We start from the raw sequence: 14,015 nt of genomic DNA on the forward strand, positions 1-14,015 counted from the left end.
CACCAAAATGCCATATCCCCTCTGGAATATGCATTAACCTTTAATTCTGTGACCCCCATCAGTAAAAAGGTATACTAGATCTACGTACTCTATCACTATTTTTCCTGAATATACATGAAACTTGTAACTTAGTAGGCCAGCCTTTTTCCCCCACGTTGCGACACATGCCATTTAGGCCAGTGTATGCCAGTTTGGACAGGTAGATATATAACTTGTAAAGTATTTTTTATTCTTTAATATTTGTTATTGAACATACTATATCTATTTTTAAATATTAGATTTCAAAAAAAAAAAAATGATAATAATAAGAAACGAAATGGATTGTGAATACTTTTAATTAAAGTATCAGTACACTACTGAGAACCAAAGTTTCAAAGTTTTCTTCAACCCAGAGAATAAAATGACACAAATAAAGATAAAGATGTGACTTGTGCATAGAGTCTATCGAACAAAAATTCCATCTAGACCCCTTAGTAATATAATGTGATGTGACGTCATGTAACGTGGAAGTGACGTGACGCGTAAGATGCGATGTGATATATAGAGGATATTGAATGAGTGTAGTTTAATACTGAATTTATTGAACGAGTTGAATAATACTATTTCGTTCAATGAGTTCAATAAATTTAGTATTGAACTAACGCGAATTTAATACTATATTTATCACATACCAAAATTAAAAATCTTTTGAAGCGAAAAAGAACCATTTTTTCATTGACGCACCTATATAACGCTAACATTAAGCGGTCTTTTAACGCTATGTAAAATAAGTTTATACTATTTAAATGAAGTTGTGTGATAGCAAATTCTTAAGAATTTCAGTTTTAAGTATTTTTTCAGGAACTTATTTTAACAAATGTTTTATATGTAAATATAAATAAATCGAATGAGAAGTTTAAAGAAAAAAAAATAGAAATATAGATAAACTATTTATGCATTCATGAGGGGAAACAAAACCCTATTTCATTTTAGAGCTTAAAACATTACATTTTCTTCATAATTAATTAAAATAATTAAATGATTTTTAGTGGATTCATATTTATTAATCAGTACACTTCTTATCTGGGAAGACGCCTCAAAGTTTTCTTTTGTTAACCATTTTTACATTTAGTGGTGTTTTACCGCACGAGATTTAAAGTACTCAGTCACCGGTTAGCAAACCATTGCCAAAATCCGAAACAGTCATATTTTGTCAAATTACAGAAAAATCATATATTGTCTTACAGTTTGCGAAATAGAAATGTGTTTCTTTTATTAATATTTACGTTTATTATCATTTACTATTGACTGGCATGCATTTAATTCATAGATATTTCTGATTTTTCGTTTAAGATTTGCGAAAAACGGTGTCAAGGCAGAAATTCTCACGATCAATTGATCCAGGATGAGCAGAACGAATGACAGCATTGGTTGTTTGCCAGAGGAAATGCAAGCTTGTATATTAAGTAAATTAAATGGGAAGACAGCTGCTGTTGCAAAGAAAGTCTGTAAATTATGGAATGAAATAATTAAAGGTAATTTCAATGCTTGATTAGAGATTAGACATATAAATCTTACTGTTTTCCATTTCATGTTAAGTCTTTTTAACCCAATTTTATCCAAGACATTTTGGCACTTTCCATATTGACCATTTTATACAAGTTCATCACCTTTCCAAACTTAAGTTACCAAGATCATGGTCAGTTAATGGATTAAATGTTGGTCAGTATGTCACATACTACAGGCCTTGCGTTGACGCTTTAAGAGTGGTGCTGCAGAAAATGTTGTTAAGTAACTATGCTAGGTGGGTCGGGGGAAAGTTCCCCATAATAAAATATTATTAAAGCCTGGACCATTGCTCTCTAGGGATCTACACTTTCCTAGTTTTCAGGTTATTGTATAATGAAATCGGCTTTTGAGACCAAACCAAAGAACCTGATACCCGATACAAGATGATAGACTTAATATCCAAATGGGGGCTATTGTAATGTCAACGTCCTTGTAGTATAACAGACATCAGGGTCTTTCAAATTTGTATTTGAAAGACCCTACGGACAGTAAAACTCTTAAACTGTAGTCGGATGAGATCCACAACTGCATCCTTTATGGTACCATTTATGCACTTTTCCTTTGTATCAGTGTTGCCTAATTTACATTGATTCATGTGTTGGTACTGTTTACTTTCTTACATAAAGTATTAAAAGTCCTTATCAATTCTTATTTGCTCCTGAGATCTGCCAGGTACTGTCTTTCAGATATGTTAAGCACTTTCTCCTACAGGTTTGATACATTGTGTTAAGATTGTCCATTAATCTTGGCACAACATTGGCTAAAATGACGCCTAAGTTATAGGTAGTTAAATGATTACATTATGGAAGAAACACTTTGGACCTCGAATGGGTTTTAGTATCTTCAGGATCGTAATTGCCCCACAAATCTTGCAGACTAGTGAAGTTATTTTACACATGAATGGGTATGTGTGCAGAAGTCAATATGAAAAATTAAAATATTTTAATTTTATTACAAAATTTTTCAGCAGTTGGGCATGGTCATTTTCCCTCTTATATATATGGATTTATATTCAATCAACACATTGAAAAACACATTTTCCTTTACTAATTAGTTTCATGCGCAAAACGCAATCTTCAGAAGTGTAAATGGTAGTTCTCAATAAAGGGACGTAACTATGAAGTGTAAATGGTGGTTTCTCAATAAAGGGGCGTAACTATATTAATACTGTTCATTTTTTAAAGTTGCTTAATAGATATTTCCTGGAATGTCTGCAGGTTGTTACAAGTTCGTTTCTTTTGTTAAGTTTAGCGTTTTCTTGTTTGCAGATAATGTAGAATTTCTCCCATAGGCACAAGTTGCATCGGTCGGAGGCTGGGTTGTAGGGTGAGGCTTGTTTTAAGATATTCCATGTTATGTTAAAGTCGATGTTTTTCTTCTTTGAGTTCCCAGATATATTTACTTAATTCAGTGCTGTTTTAAGCTTAGGATTTCTAAATGATGCTTTGTGGTTTGTAAATCGGGTTTTAAAGGTATTTTCTGTTAATCCTACATAAGTTTGTTTAGGCTTGTCGTCGTTTGTTTCCACTGTAGCTCTATATACAACCGATTTTCACCAAGCATCGTCCTGACATGGGGCAATCTATTATTTTCCTACAATTGCATGTTTTTAGGCTGATTTTTTACTATTTCTTTGGAAAGAATAGCTTTTGTTATGTCCGTCGATTATGTTTTTTATATTGTTCATGCAACTATAACTTAATTTGACTGTGTTTCTATTGAATATTTTGTGTAGCAAGTGTTCCTTGGGAAATTCTTCGTCTAGTATTTTCAGAAACGTTTTTCCAATGTTGGTTTCTACATTTTTACTATATGGTGGGTTATACCAGATTATATTTCTGCTTCTGTTTTTGCGATTTTTTGGTACCGTTGTCAGTCTTTTCTTCATTTGAGTATTTAAGTTGGTGTTTATATCCACTATTTGTAATAGACCTTTGGTAGATTGGTGTTGCTATGTCAAAAGATTCTTGGTCATATGATATTTCGCATAGACGTTTGTTAATGCCTATGGGTATGTTCTTGATGATATTCGGTGGGTGGTTCGATTCGGTATGCACATATAACGGTGTGTTGTTCGGTTTGTTGTATGGAACATGTTTGCCATTCTTCAGGTTGAGTGTTACGTCCAAAAAGTTCACGATTTTTTTGTTGGATTCAATTGTAATCTTCAGGCCGTGTTTAGAAAAGATAGAGCACAGGTCTTTTTTAATGTTTTCAATTTCACGTGGTTTCGCATCAGATACACCTAGACCATCATCTCGATATAGCCCAAAGTTTTTTTCCATGTTTCTGTGTTATTTCGTTAAGTAAATATAATCCAACTAACTCACAAGTTTCTGCTCCATCGAAGCTTCCCATAGTTACGTCAAATAGATTGGATGTCGCTTTCTTGCCCCATGGTTCACCTGACTTGTAAAGGCATGATTGTTTTGCATGTATAATGATTTGTCTTTCCTCAGAACTGATGTCGTGGTATATTGACGCGAAATCGAGTGCATTATTTAGCAGTTCGGCTGAAATTGAAGGGTAGAAATCCACTACGTCGAATGCTATGAAATAGTATTTTTCTTTCTGTTCGATGTTGTTAAACCATTTTAGTGTGGCTGCTGTGCTTTTCCATTGGTTTAATCCTGTTTTATCTTCTATTTTTGTGTTAATATTATCAAGTATCTTTTTGCTAATTTTTCCAATTTCTGATATATATATATATATATAAGCATATATTGACATTGCAATTTTGAGTAAAACATATCACTTATATCAAATGCCATCTCTCTTTATTTATTTTCAGATTTAGAGACGTTCAAGAATTTTTGGCTACACCGTTGCCTACAAGAGATTCCCCCATACACACTTGTTGAACTGACTAGGTTGACCCAGTTGTCTGGTGGAAAGGAGAGTACTCTTGTTGAACTGACAAAAGACTGGAGGACAAGCTTACAGATTAAGCTCCCTTGGATGTTTTGGCGGGAGATCTATGCAGAGTATTCAAGGCAAGTCATTGTACTATTAACATGCATTAAACAACTAAACTTGCCTGCACAAAGTAACTTTTTACTGTATTTCCTTTTAACTGAGTTTATTGATTCAGGGCTACTTTGACCCTTATAATCACACTGTCTACTTTTGTAAGTGATAGCTAATGAAGATAGAAATATCCTTGCCAAAATTATAAGCTACAGTATATGTTTCAAATAATATTACTCTATTTTGGGAAACTTATATGTATATGTCCTTTTACAGTTTTTGTTTTGTTGTAACATTCTATGTAAGTTGATTATTCAATATTTCTCATTTATTGTCATTAGTTGCTTCATATACATGCATTTTGTATATAGAACAGAACATATTTTTTTTTCAGACTTGTACATAGTACATCATTTTCAACACCTATACAACAAAAATTAATTTTCTGCACATGATTAAAGCATTTCAAAGCAATACAGTTTTTGTTTTCATATAAATTGATCTGTATGTAACAGGAGAGTGAAAGTAACAATACAACTTATAATAGTTAATAAACATAGTGTAACGGACTCCATAAAATACAATTTGCGTGTAACATTATTATGCAACCATATTTATATCATTTCAATTTTTAAAAATGTTTATATAGGTGTGGATATATTGTGCATGGTAAAGAGGAACAGAAAGAAATACATTACTTTCCAACACATTCCGATATCACATGCCTTCATATTAAAGGTATAAATGATGTTATATGGTATATAAGTATTTCAGCAAATGAGCCGCGTCACGACAAAACCAACATTGTGCGTTTGCGACCAGCATGGATCCAGACCAGCCTGCGCATCCGCGCAGTCTGATCAGGATCCATGCTGTTCGTTATCAGTTTCTCTACTTGTTATAGGGTTTGTAAGGGAACAGCATGGATCCTGATCAGACTGGGCGGATGCGCAGGATGGTCTGGATCCATGCTGGTCGCAAACCCATTACGTTGGTTTTGTCGTGGCACGGCTCAAATAGTTTTGTAGTAATGTTCACTATTTAGTATTATAGTGTTTTTCTTACATTTCTTTTACAATTTTTCCAAGTTAATGCATTACAGTTGGAACCTACTTTATGCAATGATAAGCTATTCATATATATTTATATACATTCTATCCAGCTAGTTTGCAAAATGTGGGTAATTTTTAGCAGCTCAACATTTTGAAGAATAGGAAGAGCTATTGTTTCTCACCAAGGCGTCCGTGTCACACTTTAGTTAAGTTTTTGTTTGCTATTTGATATCTAGAAAGCTACTAAAGGGAATGGGTTGAAATTCACATACTTATTTGAGAGCCTAATAGGAGGTCACAGTCTATGGCCCATAACTCTTACATTGATTTTGACTGAATTATGACTATTTTTGAACTTAAATTTTTTTATATTATCTAGGTGCATGTTGTTCTATCAAGCCCTGAGAATAGGAGAGTAGTGAAGCACGCTGTCCTTCTGAAGCTCTTGTTCTGTAGACAATCATACAAGCTAATATGAGCCGTGCCATGACAAAACCAACAAAATGGGTTTGCGACCAGCATGGATCCAGACCAGCCTGCGCATCCGCGCAGTCTGATCAGGATCCATGCTGTTCGCTATCAGTTTCTCTACTTGGTATAGTGTTGGTATAGGGTTGGTAAGCGAACAGCATGGATCCTGACCAGACTGCGCGGATGCGCGGATCCATGCTGGTCGCAAACCCATTATGTTGGTTTTGTCATGAAGCGGCTCATATATTGCACTGACTGGTGTATAAATACCTTTCTTGAAAGTGAAACAATGATTAATGTGGAAAAATGTTAAATTAGTTTTATATGATTGTACTTTAAATGTGTATCCTGGCTTGGATTAAATCATTTTTAGCTCAACTTTTTTTCGAAGAAAAATAGAGGTATTGTTACAGTCATGTTGGTGATCCCGTGCCCATTGCCATCTGTAAACTTTAACAATGATCAAAACTTTTAAATTCTTCTTGTATTGTTCTAATACTTTGCCACAACAACCCTTGGGACAAGACCTTTAAGAAGAGTTAGAAGACCAGACTAAACTTGACTTTCATTCATAAATGACCATGACCTTCAGGTTCAAATGTCTAAATTTTGCTTGATTTTTGCTATTAGTGGCTATAACTTTGTTATATTTGAATGGATTGTCAACAAACTTGAAACAATAATCTTTTATTATATACCTTCGAGTTAACCAGAAAGACCTTGACCTTCACTCATAAATAAGTTTGACCCTGTAGGTCCAATTATTGAAATTTTCTGTAACTGGCTCTAACTTTTTTAATTAATGAATAGATTGACTTCATAATTATTAAGGCACAACATTCTTTAGGATAAGGCCTTCATGTATATTAAACTCAGGTGAGACGTTGGATTAAGGCTGAACAACGTATATTTCATAGTGGAAAGACACCCTGTTTCATTCGTAAATCAATTTATTCTTTTACTCTATATTAACCCTTTCACTGCCATAGGGACGGCTTATGCTTTCCCTTTTATTTTCGGCGTATTTGCCATATGGACGGCTTTAGCCGTTACTATGATAATAATGATAATAATAATAAATTAATAATAATAATAATAAAATATAAAGAAAATTATACCATCGACAATAATTATCATTATACTAACAGATTTGGAAACATATATAATTATTATAATACTAATAACAATTGATTATAATTATATTAATTAATAATATAGTAATTTCTTGGAAAACCCTCTGGCAAATAGGTGATCAATAAAACAATAACCCTCTGGGAGCGAAAGGGTTAAAGAAACAAATTTGTATGAAAAAAACTTGTTTATTTTTACAGACAATGTGATGTACTCGGGTCATGCGGGAGGTCAGGTGATCAGTTGGGAAAACTTAGATGAGGAGCTGCATTACGAGTTGTTGTATAGTCACTGGAAAAAGGTGACAGACATTACTGGCCTTGATATGGGTATGTGTTTCAGTTTATATGAAATCATTGTGCTCAAAGGTGAACTATTTGGACCATTGTACCTTTTTGCTGGGTTGCTCAGGTGTAAACCCTGAATTATAGTATGGTGTATGTGGGGTGCTAGGCAGGGAAAAAATTTCGTATCAGTTTTTCTCAGCAAATACTTATCACAGTCTCTTGAAATTTGCTACACAGCATTTACATGTGGTCCCAAATCATGAGTTTCAATTTCAGGTTTGTCGTTTATCCACTTCCTGTTTATAAACTTAGTTGAATTTTCGACATAAATGGTCACTTGTAGAAATTTTTTTAGTAACATCACAGCCTCATGATATTTGGTATTCAAAAGCAACCCGGCCTTTTCTGCCTTTGACCCATTTTCTTCATGCATATTGGGCTAGTCATATCTCCAGAACTCTTAGTTTTCATTGTATTGTATTTAATATCTCAAGTTTATGTATTGTTCATTTACAGTCCAAGGAAATGTTGCTAGGTCAAAAGAAAACCTTGTTGATTTATTAAAACTTTCAAAGGGTGTTTGCCCTCAACAAGGTGAAATCAATGAAAATGTTTTTAAATGATTTAAATATTTCTGACACCACATTTTTAGCTGCAACTTTTCGACTGCCCACTTTGTAAAAGGTTTGTGTTGGACAGCAAAATATAGTTTAATAACTTTTATTACAATTGCCTTTAGAAAGATTGCCTTGATTTTGGCATGGTGGCCTGCATATCTTTTCTGTGTGACCAGGCTATACTTTACGATCTGCATCTCAATGCTAGGACATCTTTTTAGCTAATTAGAGCACAGCATGCTGAAAATGATCACATGAGTGGCAAAATTAATTGTCTGTATTTCTAAGGTTGTCCCACAGCCTGTAGGGACAAGTGAAATTTTCAGGAATTTACTATATAAATATCATAATATAGTAAAGAAATGCTTTAGATAAAAACGGACAAGAAAGTCAAAATCAGACTTTCCCCGCCTGGTTAGATCTATTGCCATCCCTCTTTGTCTATTGTTCATCTTTCCATGCTTTCTTTTATAATTATATCTGTCATATGTTACGGTTCGGACCGGAATATCCGTCCCGAGGTGGCCCGCCCATGGGTGGGTTACCAAGGGACAGATATTCGATCCGAACCGCAAGCATATGTCAGATATTTTTTCTTGCATATTCTACAATATTCCATTATAATTTAAATTCTTTATCTTTATTTTCAATGGATATTTATATCATTAAAGCCGTAACTATTTTCTTACAACAGCGTATGAAATTGCAACTTCATTCATAACGGTAAAACGACGTCATCCTAAGCGTGCCATTGTACAGCACACGACTCATCTGACACCCCCCATGCCAGATGAAATTTCCAGTATGGGTAAAACACACAGAAACGCCAGTCTGATATGCAAGAAAACAAAATCTTCACCTTAACAACTAGGTCAATTTAATAAAAAATCCTCTTGTAAATTTTAGTGAGTGATACATGGCCTTTATAGCTTGCGTGTATTGAAAACTTCGTTTCAAAGGTTCATATTTATAACTAACAGTTTATTCTATGACAACTATGTATGCCTTTTATACTATGACAGCCATGCATCCCTAACTAGAATTTACAAGGAGATTTTGATTTAAAACATGGTTTCAAGACAAACAATGAACAGTTGCCAGTTCAAGTCAGGGCAAGAGAAGACCCTTACCTAATTTTTTTTTGGCAAGATTTGGGTTAATAGTTAATCTTTGTGTTTTTGAAGCCAAGACCACGAGGCATATATTGCTTGGTGAGTTAAATAACAAGATTATCAGCTCAGCAAAAGACAGGACAATAGTTATGTATAATATAGACACTGAGAGCTTTTTCCAACTGGAAATTGAAGATCACAATACATATGAATATGTGGGCTATGTCAGGTGAGTATTGATCTCATATTAGAAATAAGACATAAATTTTAAGTTGGTGTTAACATTCGGTATTTTGTATACCAAGATAATAAATAAGTTTTTTTTTCCAGATACATGCCCCTGTAGGCCATGCATAACATCAATAGTAAAAAAATTGCAGCCCTATTTTTAGCTCAACTATTAATAACAAAAAATTAGTGAGAGCTATTAAACTCACCAAGGCGTCAGCATCAGTATCAACATCACACTTTGGTTAAGTTTTTACATGCAAAATGCTATCTCCAAAACTACTGAAAAAAATAGGTTGAAACTTTACACACTTATTAGAGAGCATAATAAATGTTCACTATCCAAGTCCCATAACTTTTACATGGAATTTTACAGAATTTTGGCCCTTTTTAGAACTTTGAAATTCTACATTATTCAGGCTCCTGTTTTACTATAAAGCTCTTAGAAAAGTCAAGCATGCTGTCCAAGTCAGGCATGCTGTACTGCCAACAGTTTTTGTTCTTACTTGAAACAGCCACAATACCAGTAATCATATGTTTTAAATTTCAAAACATTTAAACTATTCGGTAGATAGACATGATGTTGTGAGGTAAAAGTGGTATCCTGTTAGCAGTCTTTTATAACATTATTTCTTTTTGGAGGCATAGTGAAATTAAGGTCAAGGTCTTGTCCTGAACAAATATTAAGATAATACATTCATTAATTACAAAGTTATAGCCAATTATAGCAAAATACTGTCAAATTACTATAATTTGACATTCAAGGTCAAGGTCATTAATGTGTTAAACTGAAAATCATAATCAATTTGATCTACTTAAAAATAGTTGTTTCCAAGTATTAAGACAAACCATTCATAAATAAACTTATAGCCAATTATAGCAAAAATCAAGCAAAATTCAAACATTTGACCTCGAAGGTCAAGTTATTTATGAGTCAAGGTCAGGTTGAGTATATCAAAGGATGCAGACAATCCATTAATAAAATTTAAGCTAGCTAATATAATATGGGTGGTTCTACTGTGGAGCCTGTTCGTGCCTGAAATAATGCTAGGGAGGGTATTCCTCCACCAGAAAAGCTGGTGTTAATGCAATGTAAAACCCAGCCATACAAAAAGCAAAATGTAAAAAGTGTTAAGATAAATTTTATATGAATATTTAAAGTGTTTCCCATTTGGAAATGAAGAAAAAATGCATGTTTAGAAATCATATTTAATTTATATTAGTACTTCAAAAATGTAATACTTATGCATAGGTATAGAAGGTATAGAATTATTAAACTATATTATTTAGAACAATTTTAATTCAAACAAACACTCAGCTTACTTGACATATATCAAGGTGTATTGACATGTTTTTGTAGTTTGTTCAGTTTGATAATTTGTAGAATTGTTTTTCTTTATAGGTCATGGGGTAAACACTTTTTTGCTTCAGCAAACACATGTTCAAGGGGAAGACAGTCTGTATGGAAATCTAAAACACATTCTGATGAAGCTGACCAACAGGATATTATATCCACCGATATATCTGCTAAAGTTACAGCTTTTGCAGTCTGGGATGGCAATGTAATTAATTCATTTATTCAAAATTTGATTTGTTAGACTTACACTGTGAAGGTCATATGGCTACATTTTAGTTGCACTGGCGTAGGGAGACCTCAGGTGTGCCTTTTCGGACAATTTTTTTTCTGCACCAACCTGTAAGCTAGCCGGATAGCGTCCTCACATGAATTCAAATTTCTAACAGCTGTGAGACAAGAATGATTAGAAGTTGGCAACCGTAACAAGATTTAGTTAGGCCCCAATTAATTTCTTAAGAAAAATTTTATTATGAAAATAGTGCTTGTAGAAAACTTTATTTTATGCCTACTTATAAAAAAAATGAACACCAACAAACAACGGAAGTATAGAAGTATGTACTTTGCTTTTTCATATTTGAGAAACTAATATAATCTATTTTTAATATTTTATTATTTTTTTGGTGCTAACTTTATGTTTTGTAAATAATTAAATAATTAAATTAAATTAATTATTACAATTTTTAATTTGAAGGTGGTATTAGGAGATGAGAAGGGAAACTTGTTTACTGGACTAAATATTTTCAATTTAGGAGATGCGTTAAGACTTGAAGCAAATATAGGGGGCTATATCAACTCTATCTTTCTGCTTGGGGAGAGAGTCGTCTGCTTCACAGGTAAGTACACATATTAATATGTTTCAAAGATAAAAGGGTTTTTTTTGACATGAGGGCCTGGAAATAATTTTTGAGATTAATGTTGCATTCATGTAGATCTAGACCAATAACTTGATTTCAAAATATCAGATCATTTGCTCATTCCATTTTTCCAGGATAATTATTCTAATTGTGAAAAACTATCCAAAAATGAACAGTCTTGCAATGCTTTTCACTCAAATTGGGCTAAACTAGGGCAAAGTTACAATTTTAAATTTATATTCCTTATTTATCTTCTCCATGTTTCAAGTGCCCCTACTTATCTATGTAGGGAATTCAAATTTTATGTTTCAGGTTTTTGGACCTGAAGTGGAGTCAGCGATAGTTCTAGTTATTTCTGGTTATTGTAATCAATATTTCTTGTTTATATTTCAGGTGATGGTTTACTTCATGTTAGTAGATATAAGGAACATTATGTGTTCAACAAACATGACATAAATAAATGTCTGAATAAAACACCGGAATGTGTTGTCATTCACGGATCAGTGCTTGCCATTGGATGCAGAACTGGTAAATTGCTTTCTTGAAAAAATTTTACTATATTAAGTGCATGTATCACATGCTCAAATTAAACCTGACAGAAAGAAATCTGTAGCATCATCTGGAGTGATGTTTTTGACATACTGTTTAGATACAGTCAAACTAGTATTAAGTGACTCCTTAAGGGAAACATTAAAATTTATCCCTTAATACAACAGTCTCTTAAGACAAAGAGTGAGAAAAAGTCAAAATTTATTCATGATATCTTTCTTTACTGTTCATTCACTTAATTTAGTGGACACAAAATTTCGTTGTTTTATCAAAAAAAGACATTACCATGGGTTCTCAAATACCTGGATTGTTTGTTTGGGCAAAAAAAATAGAATGCAAATAATTGAATCAAAATGATTGTACAGCAAAAAAAAATTTTTTTGTTGGATTTTAGATTCATGGATTGACCTATGTATCAAAATCACAAAAATCAGTGCCCTACAAATATAAATGATTGTGCAGTATTAGAAGGTATATAGGAAATGATCAGTGTAAGAGTATAATGACATATTACTCGTATTTGGCTCTTTTTGACATTTCTGGAATTGATCACGCTCTGCCCTTGTACAATTCTTGAGATCTTGGCCCTATAACATATCCAAGGACTATAAAAAATATATTTAGAATAGTATGATAGCAAGTCCGTATAATCTTAACCACACATATAAAGTAAATCTTTTGTTATAGCTTTATATACATGCATGTACATTTTATAGAGTCTCGAAGGGAAACTCGATTCGCCATTTTGAATAAAGTCTTCATTAGTCTGACTATTTGAAGAAAAGTAGGGCTATCGGACTACACACTTGGCCATCAGCTTGACACTTTGTTACAGTTTTGCATACATCTCTTTGTGTACATTTTCATATCTCATCACCTACTTCAGATATTTGCTAAAGTTAATGCTTCAAATATGTCTTTGAGATCATAATGGAAGGTATCAGAGCTATCAAAATTTTTATTGACATCAGATTGAAAAAAATATTTATATATATACATATAAATATATTGATGTATTTTAGGTGCTGTATATATGTATCACCTCCCTTCAGATAGAGATTGGGACAATCTTAATCTAGCCACACCCTCCAGGGTCATACAGACGTCACATGACCATATAAATGCTGTTGCCATTGGAGATGATGGGGATGGACCTTATGTTGTCATAGCAACAGAAGGCTGTTCTTTCCTTCTAGTGAAATACAGAAGGCAAAAAGCTTCGTCAAAGAAAACAGTTTTAAAAGAAAAATATCTTAGGAAGTCTTTCTGGTATAGTCTTGACAAAAATACCTCTCCATGGCAATTCCTGTCCTGATTATTTTGAGTTTACGTTTAAGAATGATGTCAAAATTAAGGATTTGGAATGGTGAATTTTCTTGAGATTTTTCTCTCTCGGGGAATCCTTAAATTTTTAGATATATGGGGAGGACAATTTGGGTGTAGACCATTTTTTAAAAGCAATAAAAACGTTTTTTGTTGTTTAATTAAGTTGTTACGCTTAGAAAATGACAGATAAAAACATTCTGTAAGATGAAATTTGTGTTTTGTTGGAAATCAAATTTGTAAAAGTTTTATTTTTATCGTTGTTCAAATTTATCATTTCATTTCATTATGTATTCATACTGTTTATTTTTTGCATCAAGGCCAGAAAATTAAATTTTTTCCACATATGTGTTCAGATTTAGTAATTTAGTTTGTAAAATGTTTTGTTGTTAAAAACTTTTAATATTGAGAGTTCAATTTGGTCAATTTGTTTCAATTATTATTTTTTTACCATTGTTTCATTTACAATAAAAAGAAATAAAAAATTGTAAGAATCTCTTTGTCAGTTGCTCGTATTAG

At 32.9% G+C, this 14,015-nt stretch overlaps 1 protein-coding gene across 1 annotated transcript; it reads left to right on the forward strand.

Annotated features, from left to right (window-relative positions):
- The first annotated feature begins 1,130 nt into the window (after positions 1-1,130).
- On the forward strand, positions 1,131-13,990 carry LOC132721547 (uncharacterized). The gene is made up of 10 exons (XM_060705869.1): positions 1,131-1,181; positions 1,333-1,514; positions 4,340-4,541; positions 5,165-5,253; positions 7,370-7,498; positions 9,258-9,414; positions 10,816-10,975; positions 11,462-11,603; positions 12,018-12,152; positions 13,196-13,990. The coding sequence occupies exons 2-10, from the start codon at positions 1,385-1,387 to the stop codon at positions 13,486-13,488; spliced, it is 1,437 nt and encodes a 478-aa protein (XP_060561852.1). The 5' UTR covers positions 1,131-1,181; positions 1,333-1,384; the 3' UTR covers positions 13,489-13,990.
- The last annotated feature ends 25 nt before the right edge of the window (positions 13,991-14,015 follow it).

This window comes from Ruditapes philippinarum, unplaced genomic scaffold (genome assembly GCF_026571515.1).
Source record: "Ruditapes philippinarum isolate M1 unplaced genomic scaffold, ASM2657151v2 ctg455_1_1_1_1, whole genome shotgun sequence".
In the NCBI taxonomy this organism is placed as follows: domain Eukaryota; kingdom Metazoa; phylum Mollusca; class Bivalvia; order Venerida; family Veneridae; genus Ruditapes; species Ruditapes philippinarum.